The 19,830-nt window shown below is 52.6% G+C and overlaps 1 protein-coding gene across 2 annotated transcripts in view; it reads right to left on the bottom strand.

The window, feature by feature from the left end:
• SLC39A11 (solute carrier family 39 member 11) overlaps positions 1-19,830 on the bottom strand; it is a 127,500-nt gene that overhangs the window by 102,551 nt on the left and 5,119 nt on the right. For both annotated transcript variants that reach the window (XM_067308429.1, XM_067308428.1), the window contains exon 4: positions 9,726-9,884. In XM_067308429.1, coding sequence (XP_067164530.1) covers positions 9,726-9,884 — 159 coding nt within the window. The remainder of the gene's footprint in view (positions 1-9,725; positions 9,885-19,830) is intronic.

Genomic DNA, 19,830 nt, shown 5'->3' on the forward strand with positions numbered 1-19,830 from the left:
CATGGGGCACAACCCACTGCTTTTCCCCCCAGGGAGCTTGCTGGCTGCTTTCTGCTGACCCCGGGCACAAACCTTAAAATAACAAAAGACGGTGCTCAAATTCAATCAGCAAAAGAGTCAGACGCTGTCCAGGATCGAACAGAACTATCCCTCCCAGCAATATATTCCTCACAATATATTCCTCTCCATGTTACCATTCAGACTCTTCTGGCACACATGGAGGAGATCTGCTATTCCAGCATGCTTTTTCTTGCAAAGTTTATTCTCTTTTACAATTCTAGGCCAGGCCCCAAACAGCAATTGAAATTCAGTCAGCAGAGACCAAGCCGCAGAGCAGAGCAAAGCCCCATGTCGCATTACCGTTCCTTATCAGGCTGTAATACCCGTGCATGGTAAAGAGCAGGAAAAGAGGGCGCTTCATCACGGTCACAGATACAGAATGCAAAAGGCAATGGTGGAGAAACGGCAATGGTGGAGAAACTTATGTCTATTGCAGGAGCTTATTGAATGAAGAATTAAGCCAGGTTCTCTCACTCCCAGCTTCTTTACAGCATGATTTTTTTCACCTCCTAATTCCCAATAAAACATTGATGTCAGTCTGCAGAACCACGCCGGCGATTGCTGCCGTTAGCACCTTCAAAGTGCTGTAGGGATTTAATCGTCTCTCAGTACATTTAGTAATTGTCCCTATAAACCTAATGAGTGCGAGATAGGAATTTAACCCCGAATTGGATTCAGAGCAGCTCTGCTGTTTAGCTCTAGCTTTAGGGCTTAAGATGTAATGATTTTTGAAATGCTTAAGGCATAAGACACAGACAATTATAATTAAAAGCAGCTGACAAATTGTACACTGGAAGTAGCTTTATCTCCATACCTAAAACAAAACACTTTTCAAAAAAAAAAGTATAATTGCAACTTAGTGCTTCCCCCCCCCCCCCAATGTTTTTCCTTTAGTCTCCACTCTCTCCTCTGCCTCCAGCCTGGCCAAAGGAAGCTAGAATCCATTTCATTTACAAACGATTGCACCCTATCTAGTGACAACTAGCTTTCAGTCACGAAAAATCACTACACGTTTGCAGGGAGGGGTGGGAGGCATGCTTTCTAGAGATTGCATGTGCAAACAGATTTTAAGGAGGCCTTGCAGCGTTTCCTAGGTGCCTGCCTCTAAAAAACAGGACTCGAACACGAGGGGTGCTTTCAGGGGAAACCTGCTGTTTCACCAGCAATCGCAGGGGGAATTCTGCATTCCTCCTCTGCAGTCCCACAACTACGGCTTGGCTTGAGGAAAGAGTCTCTCATTAATTTATCTTTATCAAAAGAACAAGGTGCCACCACGCTGGATCCCGCCCACGTACTCCCATTTCTTTATGGGTGGTGGTGAAGCCAGAAGGGGAAAGACCTTTGCAATGGTTCCTGATGAGGGACCCAGAAAGGTTTCCCTCCCTCAGTTATCAGAGCGGGATCCTTCCTTCCCGAGCCGGTGGAAGAGGGTCAGAAGGCCACAGAAAACAAGCAGAAGGGCTGCTATTTATTTTCCCCTAAGCAGAGGAAATCAGAGCAAAGCAAGAATGCTCAAGTCGGAGCTCTGACTCACGCAAGCCGATGTCAGCCGAACCCTCGGGCAACCTTCCCCTCTCGTGAGGGATTCGGTGCGGCTTCAATCTGGCCGAGGGACATGAAAGTGCAGTGATGACAACCGGGGTGTCCAGCTCCTGCGGGGCTGCTTCTTCCTCCACTTCCAAGGGGGGAGATGACCAGCTCACTTCCAAGCTAGAGATCTCCATCTGCCACACAGGGTCCCCACGAGCGGCCTCTCGGCTTCCCCGAGATCTTGCCATCTAAATTTGTGCTAAACCTGTGCTGCACAGAGCAGCACAGGCGCAGTGCATGGATCTGCACAACAGCTTTACAATCATTCCTTTAACGTGTCTGTCGATTTGTACTTTCTGCACAAATATTTTGGCTGAACCGTTAATCACCCCTGGCCCAGTAACTATAGCACTGGGCCTTGATGCCAGTTATTATAAAGCAAAAGGCTGACCATGACTTTCCTGGAGCAGCTCTCGGGAGATACATCAGGTCCCGTCCCTTCCTTGCAAAGCTTCTCAAACACCCCCAAGGAACCACCGCAACTGAACACAGGGAAACTCCGGTCCAAGCACGGGAGAGCTCTCACATCCCGATCCCTGCTCTGCACAGGACACCTCTGTGCAGCAGAACAGGCGGACGTGGGGAGGCATCTTCACGCTAGCTCACTTCTAGCTGGGAGGGCAACAGCCGAGATGAGAGAACGCCGTGGCAGGCACATGTCTCCGCACGGGGAGAAATAAGGCAACGTCTCCTCCAGGCACCCTGCAGACCTGGCGGCCGCCTGCTCGCAGAGAGCTCTGCTGGCTGCCGGCTGTGCAAAGCACAAGCCCTCTGTTCTTCTCATCCCTAATAATCCTTTGTCATTTCTAGTCATCTTCCACCCAATTTACAGTGTCCAATCCTTGTGGAAAGACTCTCATCTTCCCAACTGCCCATGCAGCCTCCTAACGCGGGCAGGACATGTGCTCTGCGCCCGCTGGTCCGTCGCGCAGCCCCAGGCTGCTGCTCACCTCCGCACTCCTCGGAGGAGAAGAAATCCTTGCACCAGCCTCACTCCCTTGTCCCCATCTTTTATGCATCTTAGTGCTTAATTTAATCTGGTAGGAACCTCCAAGCTGTCTGCATTTACAAAAGGGGCAGAGTCACTTCACGCAAAACCGACCACAAGAGCACCTCACTAGACCCCTGTTATTTAATCATTTTCCTAAGATTAGGTGGCACAAGACACGTACAGCCAGTCTGCGAGATCACTGAAATACCACCCACACCACCATGCCCAGATTCCCCGAGCTGCTCTGGACAGCGTTTCAGTCCCATACTGAAGAATTTAATAAGCCAGAGGATACATATACAGGCATATCCCTTGGTTAATGCTCAAAATAATAATATTAAAAAAAAGCTACTACTACCGCAATGAGGATGTGCAGCTAATTAGCTTTCTAGGAGTCACAGATGAACAGGAAAAAGCATATTAAGAATGGGAACTTCTGATGGGCATGCCTCAGAGGAATTAACAAATTGCATAAGAGGAACCTTTATTCTGATTATAAATTAATACCAGCGCCAAGACCCAGCGCACTTTTACTGCTGCATGAAGTGATTAACCCATCAAATCCAGCTCCGTGCAAATCAGACAGGAGAGTTCAGTTAAACGCATGCCATCTTTGGGGGAGAAGCTGGGACCCTGCCATCGCTAAGCAGCTAATTCTGGGGCAGTTTTTTCTTTAAGGATCACTAATAGCTTTCCACCCGTATCCAGCGCATTAACAATTGCCCTATCTGGTTACCTTGGTACATCAGGTATGCGCTATTAATTGATTATCTAGTGGCCCTCCCCAAAACAGAGGCCTCTCGAGGTCTAATCCAGCTTTCTTTTAACCCTGAAAGGGAAGTTGCAATTTTAAGTAACGTGCGACTACACCTACAGCATGCCCAGCGCTCTCCCCCCGCTCCTCCAGCTTCGCCGTCAGCGCTCTGCTCTGAACTTTCCCCCTGTACGTGACTTGCAGATCTAAAAAGCAATATATACATCCTCGCGGTACCTTCGGAGCCAAACTACAGACGTCATCGTTATTACAAATAGGAGAGTGCCCCTTGGCTATCTGTTTATCAGCTTCAACTCCTTCCCAAGAGCACTCTCCAAAAATAACTTAAAATTCACTGTGCAAAACGCCCAGTTCCAAACTCTGGACTTCAGAAAAGCTGGCGAGCATCGATTTGATTTGCTGTCTCTACCCAGGCCAGTAATTCACTCTCCCGAGAAGGCAGCCGCGAGGGGAAGGTGCCTTTGAGGTGTTCAGTAAACACTCCAGTGACAAGGGCAGGAATATAACACGGAATTACATTTCTGAGAGTGTTAACCAGATCCAGGCTCCTACTAAAAAAATGCACGCACGCTCCAGGCTCATATGTTCCACATTAACATCCTCAGCCTACACCACTCCAGCCCGCTCGTTAAATCATTATGTAATTGCAAAAGACAGCCTGGAAGGCCTCACAACCTGTTTGGGAATACGGCCCCCGGACCGCAGGCAGGGCGTTTCTCCTGCCCAGCCCGCGCTGCAGCGCGAGGGGCTGCACGGGCACCTGCCGAGCACGTACCCTGCTGCTCCAGCCCCCAGACAAAAGGCTTTTAAAAGCCACTTTAGATACTGCTTGCTTTAAATCTAAGGCATGGGCTGCCCATCACATGCAGCTTTATTGATTTCAGTCCAGGCTCAGAAAAAACAAACCCTGTGTCTAGCTGACAAGAAAAAAAATTCAATCAGGATGGCGTTTCCAAGACAGAATCGCAGCCCCGGCGCTCCGTATGGCTTTCCCTGCTCATCCCTTACAAGCTCCCAGCTCCAAAAGCGGCTCAGCAGCTGCCACGCCGGCTCGCGTGCCCACGCCGGGCCGATCGGTCCTTCGGCTCCTCCTCGGGGGCTGCCCCGGTGCCGGGCATGGCCAGCGGGGCCGGGTGCCGAGCCGATGCCGGGTACCGGGTCCTGGGAGAGACAGCTCGGGCAGCAAACCCACCGCTCTGGGATCCCCCGCCAGGCAGCCGCCACTTTCTATGCATGGACAGAAGCTCCCGAGCAAAACAAAGCCTCGAGGTAGAGGAAACGGAGCAGATTAAGCCTAATTGTCTTATTAAGTGCAATGATCACAAAGCAAAGAGGATGTCACGCAGTCAGGGAGCGGAAAGAATAATGCGGTTAGCAGGAAGCGTATACGCACGTGGGCTCAGGGGCATCGCCAAGGTGAGGACATGCAGCCTGCGAGGGGGTTTTTACGGCTCGCTTGCTTCTTCTTTCCTCCCCATGTCACCTTTCCTATGCTGCCAGCATGTCTTTGAGTTCTTGCTTGCTCAAAGAAGCATTTAAAGGCAGTGACCCGGAAAAGGCCAAAGTGAGGACGCTGGCACGAGGCACTGCTCTGCGACGCGGCTTGCTGCTGTGCTCGGAGCCCAGCCTGCCCCCCAAAGCCCACCGCCCTCGTGGGGAGCACGCCAAAGCCCGCCGGAGCTCGCAGAGCCACCAGCGCCTGCCAGGAGGCCTCGGGGGAGCCGGCAGCTCCAAGACACAAGCAGAACACGAGCAGGCGAGAACCAAGGAGCAAAAGCTCCCAGGGACCGTTCGAACCGGGAGTCGGAACTGGACGCTTCCTCCGAACCCTTGCGGGATTCCTCTGGGAAGAGGGAGGCCTGAGTCAGACACTCGTCACGGAGACACAATAAAAATCGTAGTCCGAACAAAACACAGCAGAGTCAGCAGAGCTGCAAGACAGATTTGAAGCATGAGATAACAGTTCTTAATTCCAGCGTTCTCAGGCATCGCAGGGGTCCAGAGGCAGCTCCTCGGTGATCGGGGCCTATTGTGCTGAGCGCTGTGCCAAATCACTGATATTTTTAGGCACGCTCTCCTCAGACGGCTTTGGTTATCGGCATGCAAGACCCTCAACACTCAACCCTTTTTGAGTAAAGGCAATTGTTTCTCATCCCTTCATCACCTGCCCTTCTCCATCTGGAATCCTCCTCAAAACGTCAACCGAGAGCCACGTTCTTATCTAAAAACTAGCTGTAACATTAAAATAGAGCGAAGCAAGGAGAGAAATCTGCTCCAGTACCACCAGGGCCACCGGAGGGAAGAGACAGACAGGTCGTTCATTAGTGGTTTAAGATACTCCCGGAAACTATAGCAACATCCTGCTGCAGAACCAGATCTGCCGCAGCCTCCCAAGCCACCGAGCCCCGCGGAGCTGGTAGAGGCAGTTCGGCCGCATACGACGTGCGAGGCGACGGTTGCCAAAAAAAAGGCGAGACCCCTTCTTAAACATCCTGGGGTCCGTTTCTGCAGCGGTCACGGTCTCGGTTGAGGTTCACCTTCCCTCTGCCGGCCGAGCCAAACATGCCCAGGCCAGCGTCTCCCACCCCATAAAGGCAGCGAGAGGATGAGCAAACACGTTCAAGGTTTCCAACGGGGAAACAGGGAAAGATAAAGATGTAATAGATTAGATCTGTCTTTTGTGAGGAATTTAATGACTACAACTGTTCAGCATCATTAGCCAGTTTGTCTTAGAGGATTAACCCTCCCCCCGTCCAGCTCCACTGCCGAGCAAACACTCGAGGACGGCGGTAACCACCCGGCTCCCACTCGGGCTGCCGGGAGCAGAGGGGAGGGAAACCTTCTCCCCTCCTCTGGAGCAGGGCTGCAATGATAAGAAGTCATTAAAAGCTTTTACTATCTGTTGCTATACAGCAAAACAATTATGGAGGAGTGCCAGACACGGAGAGACCTCGCTGTGCGAAGAGCAGCCTACTAAAACCAGATCCCTCATTCCTGTCCCCTCTCCGGGGCAAATACACCCTGCAGTGTCTCCAAAGTCCATTCCCCACCTGGCTTTAGGGGTGGAGGGGAATGCAGCTTGATTTTAACTGATTTAGAAAGTAGTGTTGGCTGAAGTGAATTGCAATGGTTCAACCCTTGTCTGATCAGCACTGAATCCCAAGAGAGAAGTCTAGACTGCAGGCAGAGGGAGGCACGTATTGAGCCAGCTTCACCTGTCACCAGAGCCCTGAAGACCGCTCACGGCTGGGCAGGTGCCTGGTGACTTTCATTGCAAAGTGTGCGGCTTTAATCGCTACCCATGTTCCTTCCATGGCATCCTGAACTTCACCCAGTCCCTGGCTACCCTGTCCTCTTCCTAAAGCACGCAAATGCTCCCAGTCCTGCACAGAAAAACAAGGTAAGTTGCTGGCCTCGTGCAGCCCAAAGTATCTAACCAACCGCAGGAGCCATCACCGCTGCCCGCGAGGCAGAGCGTGCTGAGAGCCCTCCCGACGGAGGCACTCCGCCAGACAGCTGCAAGTTATCTGGTGGAAGAAGCAGCTTGTGGTCTGCACTTGCACAGACTCTAGCAAAGCGAAACCTGTCCATTGTTAGGCTGGAGGAGATGAGGAACCCCAACGCCAACACCTGCCTTAGTCTGTGGGGTTACGAGTTGGAGGAGGAGGAGGAAACGCCACTGCCTGTTTTCAGAGCACAAGCATTAGACACAGGGTGTAAATCATCTCCAAGCTCAATATTAGCACACGCGTCAGCTATTAGAAGTCCCTCGGGACGAGCTCAGAATGACACACGTTCTCCTGGATGGTACAAATAGCAAGTCAAAACAGGAGGCAACAGCTCATCTCCCATAGATATTTGAACTGGATTTAAACCAAGACCTCACTACGTAGCCTCACCCACCTGCCACTTAAAAACTCAGCTCCTGGAGCTGACTGCGCAGCAGATCTCCGTACGAAGGGTGGCCGTGGGCCGTGCAGCTCGAGTGGAGGGAGATGGCCGTGCTGCTCCCTGCAAAGGCATGACCCTCGCTGCGAACAGCGGGTGCTCCGGCCGCCCTCTCCTCCAGCCACCTCTGCCACCACACCATGCTGCTCTTTGCAGCACGACAATTTCGTTTCCCCAGCCCACTTCCCTCCCCACACGCTCCCGTTTCAAAACACGCCAGCAGCGGAGGATGTCAGCCTGCAGGGAGGAGCAGGTTTTGTGGTGTAACTGCTTATCTACTCTGCTGGGAAACATCAGCTTCAGGCAGCTGATCAAATACGGCCCGGGGCTCCATTCAGCACCTTGTAATGAGGGCAATCATTGCTATGGCCAACTCAAGCGGGAGACCTCAGGGTACTAAAAATGGAACAAAAGCCAAGGCTTTGATGGCAACAGTCTCCCCAGTGCTCTAGCTGCACAGCAGTCAACAGCCCGACAGCACAGCGACAGAAACGCCGCGTTAGTGGCTCTGCAAAACGCCTCTGAAAAGAGATGCGGGGCAAAGCCAGAGCCCCAAACCGGAGGAGCCTGCTGTGAGCATCTGCTCTGACCTCCTGCTGCCCAAGGGCCATGGGTGCTCCGTGCACCGAACTGCTCCTCCGAGCCCAGGGCTTTGCTTGAGCTGGAGCTTATGGTCAGGAAAAGCAATTGGTGAAATAAAGCCCTCGCCTCACTGAGGACCTGAGCGGACGTACCACGCGCAGGAGATGGTCAGGGAGCTCCTCGCAGGAGCTCAGGAAGAGCCAGGCAACAGCTGGGGAGAGAGCGGCCTCCGAACCGGCTCCTTACTGACCTGCTGCCCAAGCTCTTGGCAGCCTCACACTGCACTAGTTTCGTTTCTTTGTTCTTTATTTTTAATGCATCCATTTACATTGGAACTGACACAGAAATACAAAGCCATTTGCTTCATAGCTGAGGGCACGTTCTCAACTGTACCTGTTGTAAGAGACTCAAAAGGCAAGGGAACAGGGAAGAACCTGGCACAGTGGGGTTCCCAGAGATCAGGGTAACTGGCCTCTACTGTTCTTCAAATGGAAAGTCTTACATTTTGCACAGAAATCGTTGTCGCAGATAATTTCCCCTTCAATTAAAAAGAGAGAGTTGTTCTTTGGAAGTTTTTGAAGATGTTCTTAAAGGCTGCTAAGCCATTCTTACGTTTTCAGCTCTAAGAGTGCAACAGCTTCTGATTTATTTATTTCTTAATAACACTCTTGTGACGGTGGGATGGCTCATTCAATTTTGAAATGCTTAGAGGTCTGGCAGCTGTGCAAATTAAACCTCTGGGCTGAGACAGAAGGTCACACCTGAACTGCTTGGAAAGCGTTGCCAGCAAAAGAACAAAATCAGAGGTGTGAAAAAAGAAAAGAGTGCAGACGGCCTAAAGCTGTATTCAGCATAGGCAGAGCCACAGCAGGTCTCAGGGAAAACACGGTTTCATTAAATCTGTGATAGAAAGCAATCCGTAACCGACTTCTGTCAAAGCAGAAGCCAAAGGAAGACAGTAGAAGATCCATCTAACCACACAAAGCACAGTAACACCCACATGACGTGTCGTTACCTGGGACTGTGACCAGACACATCCCATACTTCAAGAGCTGACAAAACCATTGGGTGGCCCGGGACAATCCGCCTTTACACCTCCGGGTTACGGTGTCGTCACAGAGAGCACAGCAGAGACACCGTGTTCTCATTCACCACCCACATCAGCAGAGGTTCCCAAAGGCAGCGTCACCCCTTGCAGCTCCCACGCTGCAGGGAAAGCTTCAAGCTCCATAAATCCCACCATTGCCAGAAAAAGAGAAAACTGGATTTAGGCTGGGAAAGAAAACAAGTTCCTATCCCTCATAGCTTCAGACAACAGCCTAGTTGCATGACCAGAATACACCTTCAAAGTTAAACTCCTCACTACAGGACACTGCAGCTGGTTGAAGTTCATAGATGGGTTCAAGAAGAGATCTCCACCGAAGGAGGCTAAACAGAAAACCAGTCCAGCCCAGGAGGTCCTTAAGCTGCAGGGTGACCACCGGGGAGACACCACCACTCTGCCTCCGTCCCTGCACTGCCACTCTTCATTGCAGACCCCATCTCTGGCAGAGGCCAGGCAGACACTGGGACCAACCCGGTACGGCTCGTACAGCACCACGCCGCTGAACGCTCCGGCTCCTGGCACAGAGATTGACACTGCAGAAGTCCAACAGCGGCGCTTCACCTCCTCACGGTTTGCACCGGGCAAAACCAGGCTCCCACCTCCCCCCAGCACCAAGCGGAGACAGAGCGCCCCGGCCACCTCCCCGCAGGCAACAGACTCAGACATCTACTTACCAGCACGGGCATGAGCAGGTCGGCAAAATACACAAAAGCTGCTCCCAGAGCAAAGCCAACAGCCACGGGGAAGAAAGCGAAGGCTCCAAAGCTTCCAGATTCCTCAGCCATTTCAATAGCTGGGGCCAGGAGGGACCAGTAAGAAGCTGCCAACATGACCTAAGAGACAGACAACATGAGGAATGAGAACATGGAAATAGCTTTCCACAGCAGGGTCCGAACGAATAAGAATCAAGGCTACTTGGTATCCAGGGTCATAGCCTTGCACAGTGTTATTAGTCAAGGGGGAAACTGAGGCACAGAGCAGAAACCAGCGGCTCAGGTTTATTCAGCAAGTTGGGGGCCAAGCTAGGAGCAGAACCCAAGGCCATCTTTGCTGCCCTGCACAGCAGGAGGGAAGAGCGCGTGGGGTCCCCAGCCCGCCTGCCCACAGCACAGCACGTTCTCCACCTTCATGCTGCTAGTCATGTGCCTGGGAAGCGAACGCAGGCCCGTCACAGCCACAGGCTCCTTTGCTAAGAGGCTACTGCTACAGCTATAAAGGAAGGGCGCCTCTTTGCTCTCCAAACTTCAATCCTCCGAGGACTTTCTGGATAGCTGCAGCTTAGCAGTGCTGCTATAACCTGTGTCGGGCAGGCTTTCCTCTCGTACAGGCTGCAAATGCTTCAGCCGATGGGATCCCTGTACTTGCTATTGCACTTGGCAACACCAGCAGCATGACCATTAAACCTTAGTAGTGACATTAAAACCAACTTCCTGATGGAACAAATCACTTAAGGATGGCGAAGCGAGTTTTTCCATCAGTTTTCACCAAACTAGACTTTTGAGCCAAGAAAAAGTGGCAAAAGAAAAAATGAATCACGGAAGCTTGTGTTAATTCTACAGAAGATTATCCTAACAGCCACAGAAGTGCTTCGAATGGGAGGTGGGAGCAGGGAAAATCCTCCCTCACCCCAGGTTTCTCATGACTACAGGACTGGGGCTGTTGAGCCCACTGACGAGGCCACACGCAGTATTGAACAAGGAGAAATCTCTGCTCTAACTACACCGTCTCTATGCAAACCAGAGACGAGGGAATTCCAGAAGGATGCGGCAAGCCAAAATCCCCATATGTTTTTCCTCACATACAAGGGTCACTATCAGTATCTTGTTTCTTGCACTTTCATAGTCTAAAGTTGAAAAAAAGCAAGCTTTCCACCAACAGCGCGTACTGCTTCTATTTACCTGCAAACAACAAATGGGCAGTTCTGGAAAATGACACTACTAACATGTCCCAGCATCTCCTGGATACCTAAAGCACTGGAATTATCTCACAAGATAGGATACAGACTGCAAATTTTACAGCACAACATCCACAAGCAAACACAATGGCCTCATTTCCATGGCTTGTAAGGCTCTATGAAACCAACCGCTTCACTGAAATCTAAGCTTCAAGGCCTACAAACAACTACGCGTGCTTTAAAATATGCCAGCAGCGGGTCCTCCATAGTAATGAAAGCCACATTTGGCACATGCAGCACCATGCAAGCTGATGGACCGTTGCAAAAGATAACACACGGGAGCTGAGCTGTCTTCAGCCCCAAGCCAGTGCTCCTGGAGCCGGCACAGAAGAGGGACGGTCCCTGGCTGCAGCACTAATCCGGACCTGGATGCCCAAGGCTCAGTCTCCCGGGCTCCCCAAGTCCTGCAGCCCCAATGCAAAGGCATTTACCTCTCCTTGGCGACTGTGGGATTTGGGGATCATGCCCCCCTGCCACGTGCCCTTTCAGCTCCCCATCCAGAGCCCTTGCTCCAAGGCAAAACAAGATGCATTTCAGCACTTTGCAGATGACACGACACCAGGCTGCACAGGAGACCTGAACAACTCCCGTGAGCCCTCAAGAGGCAGCAAAGATAGCCAAGCCAAAGACAGCTTGATGGCCTCGACGAACAGGTATCAGTCACCGCAACCTCAGCTGGTGGTGCCAAGCCTCACTCAGGCGTCCGGACAGCCGAGCACTCGGGTGGACGCTTGGGAGAAGCGGATACTTCAAACCGCCCCGCTGCCCGTTTGCGGTGTGAAGGAGCACTGGCACCGCAGCAACACACACAGCGTTTAAAGCCTACCTAGAGATGGGTCCTGGGACAGCAGGACAGGTTTTCCCCCCATCTGATGGCCATGGGGAAGTCGGGGGGATCACGGCAGAGCAGGGGCTGCTTGACAGTGACAGCACCAACATCCCCCTGCTGCTGGCTTCAGCGCCCCAGCGAGAGCCGATGGCAAAGACACTCAGACCCGACCTCATAAGGAAGAAATATTGGATAATGCATGGAGCCAAAGAGCCGTTTTCAAGCTAGTTAAGGTCAGGCCATAGCTTTGCCGTGAAGATTTAAGCCTGCTGTGGTTTAGCTGCCGATATCCCCCGCTTTGCTACCCAGAATCAAGGCAACCACAGCAGAACAGTTCTGCAATTCCTCTGCTTCCGTACAGCTTAAAGCAGTAGGACACAACCTGCGGGTAGACCCTGGAGCTTGGCCACAGCCTGCTCCTGTTGCAACGTGGAGCCAGCACGCACAGCCATGCCTTTTGAGCCGCTTTCACTGCTCGCCCCTCGCGGGCTCACACGAGGCCCTGGCGCATCCGCAGCTGCAAGGGAGTGGGAACAGCTACCTCAAAGACCTCCAAACAGGGCTGGGAGGGACACCTGGGCATCTCCAGCCCAGCTGCTGCTCAGAGCCGGGCACGCTTCAGAGCTAGAACGAGCTGCTCAGGGCTTTATCCAGGTTAGATAACAAAGATCATCAAGCCACCCATTCCATAAACATATACCAAAGGACACAACATTAACATGTTTTATCACCTTGTTCACCTCCCGCTCTCCTCTGCTGCATGATGTACTGAGCCGGATTAATTAAAAATCATCAGCCCAGCGCAATACCTTCAGCAATAGCTTTGGCCTTTTCATTTCTCTCACTACCGGCTTTTGCAGTTGTTCGGCTATGCAGGAGGTCACCTGTGACCAAACCCGTGGGGGCTGCTCCTGTTTGCATCTGAGCTAAATTAGTTTCTTACGAAGAATCAGGCTCAGGCCTTTGGGGAGGGCAGGGAAGGGAGAGAGATCTGCTAAGAAAAGATGCTGAAGGAAGCAAGCTGGATGCACATCACTTCCAGTTCAGCTCCATCCCCAGCAGGGGTGGGTTAGGGAGCCTGGGATGAGAGTCTGGGGGACAGCCACCCCATCCCAAGGCACCAGGACCGTTTAGAGAAGACGAGCCTGAGATGCACAACTGCATTTCCCTCATACAGTTACAAACCAAGAGGAAGGAAGTAAAGCAGACAAGTATGGATGGGCTTAAAACTTGCCCTGGCAATCTGCGTTACACTTTGGGAAAGGTTCTGCAACAGCAAAGCCAGGAACCCCGCTGCAGGCAGAGCCCTATCGACCCGGGGGCAGGGGGATGGACGAGGTGCCGCTCCGAGGTCCCTCCCAGCCCTGCTTTCTGACCAAGGAAGCAGATCCGAGGAAAGCTTTCGAGGAAGGAAGGGGTGGGGGAACGGGACCCGGCGGGAAGGAGAGCGCAGCGTGAGGGGTGCCGCGAGGAAGGAGCGCCCAGCCTCTCAGCCAGGAGCGCCCGGCGAAGTGACCGCTCCGCAGAGCTCGTGCCATTTGCCAGCCTATTTACAGAGTGTTCAAGAGATCCTGCTCATCTCATTCTCGCTGCACAAGCATTCGCCTGCGGAAGAGAAGTGCGTAATAAGCTATTACATTTTAAATCATTTTTAAAGGAGGAGTGAGATGCCTATTGCCGTAGACACCAGTCCCTGGGGGACTGTATAAATCTCAACTCGCTATGAGTAAGAAGCAAGCAGGCTGTCATGTTAGACTTAACCACAGCTGTCAAACTTCATATTTCATATGCCACCTCCTTTAACAAACTACCACACACCCCAACATGGAAATACAAGCAACAGGGAAAGGCTTTGCAAAATTATATTGTCATCTTATGTTAAGATGTCATTTCCCCATGGAGAATAGAGGCCTGACACTGTTCAGCCTCCAGATCCCATTACCACTGAAGTCAGCGCCGAAGCTCCCACTAGCTTCGCTGTTTGCAGGCTCCAGAGGAAGAACACGACGCAGCTCTAAGCCACCCCACCTCGCTAGCTGCAGGAACAAACTGCTGGGTTTCGCCAACTGACTTCACGTACTTTAAAGGAAAAAGCAGTTTATTCCTACACCCTTTGGTACAGAGGAACCACCTTGACCCCACCTCACATTATATGGATGGAGAGAAGATCCCAGGACCGGGAAGAGCTGGAATGTGCTGGTCAACAGCAGTCCTCTCTCCTTTGCTGAGGAGAGGAAAGGAGCAAGAAGGGAAGTCCAAGAGCTCTGGCCAAGATGATCATCTTCCACAGGAACGTGATCAGCGCTCACTGCCCATCCCATGCAGTTGGAGGGTTTTGCCCTGCAGCAGTGAGAAGGGAAGATGTTCCTGTGCTTCGCCTGAGCCTCTCGGCTCCAACACACCTTCACCCACAGGGACTTGCACTGGAGCAGCCGAGCTGCTGCTCGAGGGCCACCGCTCCACCCAGTCTGTTCTGCTACAGCACCAGCAGAAAGACACCCTCTTCTTCAGCAGCGTTCCTTAACGGACAACACTTAAACTAGCAAAAGAGTTAGAGTTCCTGCCAGTGAGCTCATTAAAAGACAAAAATCACACCCAATTGCAAATCTTCCTAATTGTCCAGCTTGGACCACAACCTTATTTGAAAGGCCTTATAAGCATCAAGTTAGTATGATTATCTAGCTGTGTGTTACATCCCAACAACAGGTTTATTATCCCTTTCCCTAAATATGATACTAATCTCTTTTCCCAAGTGTTCCTACATTTATTAAGCATCTCTCCCCACCTGCTGTGAGAACAAAATGAGTTAACACAAAGCTGTCACAATTTGTTTCTGTCCCTCAAAGGCCACGCTTCCAGGTTGCAAATGACTAAAGAAAAGACGGAAAAGCAAGTCTTGTGCAAGCACGAAAGGGGATGACGGAGGGGAAGCCAACGAAATGAGGCAGGCTGCGGCAGGTAACGGGCACTGCTCTGCTCCCCACGCACCTCTGCCTCCTTCCCTGCCTTAGCTCGACTGCACAGCATAGCTGAGCCGAGCAATACTCCTCCAGCCTTGGTCTGATGAGCTTCGCAGGGCAGGTGTCGTATCTCACTGCATTCCTGTATAACACACGCTGAAACACGGAGAATGCTGCAAGGGTAGTCAACATGACAACACACCAGCGGCCACCTGCATCCATGCCAGTCATCCTCCCATGGCCTTCTCTACCCCTTTCCCCTCCAGTCTTCCTCACTTAGGAGCAGCAGGCACCCAGCTAGCTCCTGGCAGCTCTTGTAAGGGTAGGTAACAACGGCAACTGGGTCCTTTAGCACACGGGTTATTTTCAGGTGAGGTTTTCGAAAAATCCTTGTCACTTCCAGGGATCTGTCAGTCCTGCCTCCTGGAGCCTCCTCTTGCACTCCCCATCGCTGGGGAGGATGCACACGCTTCAGTAACCTGGCTGCCTCGGCCAGAAAACCAGCCCGTGCCGAAACCTGCATCCCTCCATCCTCACAGCTGGCGTCGGGATGCACCTGCCATCTCGGCAGCAGAGGCTATCCAGTCGTCTGCTCCTGCCACCGCAATAGCTGCAGACCTCGAGCAGCCTCAGTTATCATCCGCAGGGAAAACCCAAAAGGTGCCTCTTCCTCACCAACCCCATTCCCATCCCACGACCGCTGAAGCCCACATGATGATGCACCGAGCCCACATGCTCCATCTTACACATCCGAAGTACCGCTAGAGATGGGAATCTGAACACCAGCAACATTGCACGGCAAGATGGCAGAAACAAGAGTTTCAGATTTCCCCTTTCAGTATGCTCTGTGCACTGGGGAGAAAGCCTGCCTAGGCTCTCCTCAGATAAATAAAATATGAAGCTATTTCAACAGAGGATATGACTTTCCGCACAAAGCCTTCCCATCACACTTTGCTGGCAGCGTTCAGCGGCATCCGCGGCCCGCTCTGTTCACTCAATATGGGGAGCAGGGATCCCACAGTGCTCTGGCTCCCTGGCATGCAAACAGCCTGCTCCTGCCAAATTTGATTTGGACATTTTAGCAGAGCCTTCATGCTCCTGAGCTGAGATACAACACTACCGTAAATCTACAGACTGCAGCGGATGAGAAGGGAGGAGAAAGCACGCAGAAGGCAGCCGGGTATGCAAAACATTCATGGGTTGAGAGAGCCCAAACCCTTCTCTGGGCTACATCAGGATAACAAGAGATGGCAGTTTCTCCTACCAGCCAGGAGCAAGCAGCCCAGAAAGACAGAGTGGATTTGTTTTAATTTCCTAGCTCAATAACTCAATCGCAATGGTGCTGCAGGCACATGAGAGTCTTCCCCAGCAAATTCATGAGATTGAGCTTGGAGAAACACAGGCTCACGTGGGCTCAAAACCCAATTGCCTCATGCCGATGGGAGTACATTAATAAAGCCGATTGCTGCTCCACCGACCGCAGCCAGCGGGTATTGCCTCAGCCGGGACAGCCACGTGCTCCCACCAACACTGGCAGGAGCAAACACCAGCCCGGGCACGCGGGTAGATAAAGCACCAGATCACTCTGGGCACCTCCTGGTCACAGACAGCGCTGCGGGTGCCCGTCGCTCCCGACGCCTCTCCCCGCTCCCGCGGCAGCCGGCACAGCCGTGCACTACGAAGGACGAGTGAATCCAGGTCCCCATGCCAGGCACGGCCCTTTGCCACATGGATGGAAACCCTCCCAAGCACACCAGGCAGGAGGATCTGTAACCACAGGGAAGGACGCCAACGCACCCCTCTACCACCACCCTAGGCATCGCCGGTGTCCTCTCCATACACGCTCTATTCTCTCTGCAAACAAACTAACAAAAAAAACCCCATCCACCGCAAGCAGCAGATCTTGTCGCGCTTCCATAGGGCCAACGAGATCAGAACGGAGGCTTCAAAGGACACCGACGTTTTAACGATGTGCTGGGTTAGAGAACCGAAGCCTCTTAGAGAGCAAAGGGAGATTCCCATCAGCAAGGCGGGAAAGAAAAACGGAAGATGAGAGACTCGTGTGACATTTTGCCTGCCAAATCTCTTAGCTTGACTTCATTAAGGCTCCAACGACAAGAACTGGCCTCAGAAGACCAATGTAAATTGCTGATGCCCTTTTAAGCAGCACCGAAAGGGAATATTTAACACTCGACATGTCTGGTGCAGTTTGAAGAGCGCCTCTTCATGATTTTCTGCTTCACTTGGGACAAAGCAAAAAAACAAAAACAAAACAAAACAAAACCCCAAACCCACCAGACTGCAAGCCAATAAGAGGACCAGCCGCACAAGGCTGCAGGGAAGGAGGACCATGAGCGCCACACAGGCGTCTTCCTCCTGACGTCTGAGTAGAGCACAGCACTTCCAGGATAAAGCCATGAGAACAGAGAACAGCTAAAAAAAGGTTTTATTTAAGAATATCAAAGATTTAAGAGAAAAGCCAGAATTCCACATCAGATGCCCAAGTAACTGAAGTCTTGTCTCCATGGAAACAGAGCACCTCCGAGGCTTTAGCATACAAAACCCTCCATTATCCCCCATTTCCAGAGAGGGAACTGAGGCAGAGAGAAGCTAAACGCTCAGATACCCGAGAGGAGTTACCAGGGTGTCGGAAGCTGAGCGTCAGCCGAGCCGCCGCGCCTGGCCGCCCGGGCACCCTCCGCCTGAGATAACACGCACACACACACCATCGAGCAAGAGGATTAAGCACATGCATTTTACTTTGCATTTGCAACGCTCTCCGAGTGCACAGGCAGCTCTCCTGATATGCCCTGGCTCATTAAATCACGGCGATTTGACTGTGGTCCCAAGCTTACGCAGGCTCACCCCGGATTAGACGGCACATTTGCCAAGGAGGCAGCACTGAGCCCTGGCTTCCCAGAGCTCAAACCAGCACTCTACATGCCCGACCATCCTCCTCACCAGCTGTTGGGAGCCCCTGTGCCATGTTCTCCTCCTCCATGGGTAGTAGTAAAGATTTTTGTTGTTGTTGTTGTTAGTTCTGGTTTTGTTTTACTATGAAAGCTCCCAAAGATGAGCAGACAAACAGTTACCAGCAGGAATTATCCACTATAACATGATTTTCAGAAGACCACAAAGCATTGCAGATAAGGGATTTCAAGTGCCCAAACTCAGCTGTTTCACAAGTGAGCCGGATTGCTTGGATAGCATCATGCACACGTCCCCTGGAAACTGGAGCACTGCCAGGGATCTGAGCTAACCACTAAAACAGCAGGATTAGAGAAGGCTACCTGTCTCTGAAAGCGCAGAAAAAGGAGGGCTGCTAGCTCCGACCGATCAAAAGGGGCGTTTAATTAAACGTAGCAGGCTAGATTTCAAAGAACTGATATTGCAGATAAAGAGGAGGGGAAGTCAAGTTTTGTCTCACTCTGTGCCAGTGCTTGGAGAAACAGCCTGTACACATTTGCCCAAGATTTACATCAAAGACAACGCAGTGTTTTAAACAGAAAACCCTCACAGCAACAGAAGCAGTCCACGATCAGAGCAACATCACAGCAAGGGCAGGGTGAAGAAACACTTTCTACAGGGAGGAAAAAAGAGTGACAACAGCACAAATAGCTTCAAAACAGGCTGCTCCACTTCCTGCTTTTTATTCTATAGGAGGAAAGCTTGCCGACACGTACGCAGAGCCCGTGTTGTTCTTGTGGTTACGCCTGAGCCTGGAGGAGGCAGGAGCACCGAGCTGCCTCTCATCCCAGCCAGCCGGAGCATCTCCGGCCGCGCGGCCTCGTCTGCCGGCCGGGAGGGTTTCGCAGCCCAGCAGGTGCCGTTGGGCTCCTGGCCGGATGGTGGCACAGCCCGTCACACGTTCCTCAGCGCCGCCCGGAGGGGTCGGACCCGCGGGGAGCCCCGCAACCGCTGCTCTCATCCCATACGTGGCCAACCACGTGCTCGCAGCCTGCTTCGCCCCGGTTTCACATCCCGCCCATGCCGTCCCCCTTCCCGCCGACATGCGGGCGGCTACGAGGATCGGCCGGCCACAAGCCCTTCCCCAGAAGGGCCCTGCTCTGAAAGGCTGGCTCCAAAAACGGTTTCAGTTCCAGCTTCTTCACCGACCTTCCGCAAAGCCACCAAGCACACAAGTCATCAGCAGTTTTCCTGCCTGCAGGAAATGCCTCAGGCGTTATTAAACCCTTTGGGGTACGGACTAGGTAGGGGCATGGCAATACCGGAGTCAGGAGAGGACTTGCCTCCCCGCTGCGAGCCGCGCTCTGCTCTCTGCCACCCCTCGCTCCCCGCCTGCGCTCCCCCCTCATCGAGCGCTCCCCGACAGCGGAACCATTGGCAAAACCACACCAGCACCGCTTCCTCCCGCGGCGGGGCCAGAGCTCGCCCCGGCGGGCTCCCACCCGTCAGGCCTGTCTCCTGCTCCCCGGGAGGCAGCAGCCAGGCTGCCAGTCAAGTCATTGCAACGCTGCCCAGCTGGAAAGAGAAAAAATCAGTTCAGGTGCATCCCGGTACCTGGGGCAGCGACCAACAGACCCGTGTTCAACAACGTGCAGCTGCACGGAGCAGGTTTTAAAGGTGCAGGGCTGAGCGCGGCCTTCGGAGGGAGGCGTTTCAGTCCCCAAACAAAAGCCAGGGATCTACGGGCACACGTGGAACAGACCTAGTTAAAAGGAAGATAAAATTCCAACTTCTGGTGCTTCTGCCGCGTCACTGCTACCAGCACTAGCTAAACACCGAGCACAGCCCCCGGCAGCAATAGTGGTACACTGCCCCTCAATCCATGCGGAGAGATGCCTGGGTCTCCCTGGCGCCTTCCCTAGAGGAGCTGGTCCGTCGGAGCAGGGCTGCACAGATGCAGCTCAACACGGGCAGCTCGCCATGACCAGCACCTACTTCAGCAGCTCAGCTCTGCAAACGCTGCCTGGAAGTTCTCAGATTGGAGCTCGCGGGCAGTTTTTGTAGCAGCACTTCATATCAGCGGGACCCTGCCACCCATGGGATTTCCTCACTGGTGCTCCTTTCCAGGT

Source organism: Apteryx mantelli, chromosome 19 (assembly GCF_036417845.1).
Source record: "Apteryx mantelli isolate bAptMan1 chromosome 19, bAptMan1.hap1, whole genome shotgun sequence".
Taxonomy (NCBI): domain Eukaryota; kingdom Metazoa; phylum Chordata; class Aves; order Apterygiformes; family Apterygidae; genus Apteryx; species Apteryx mantelli.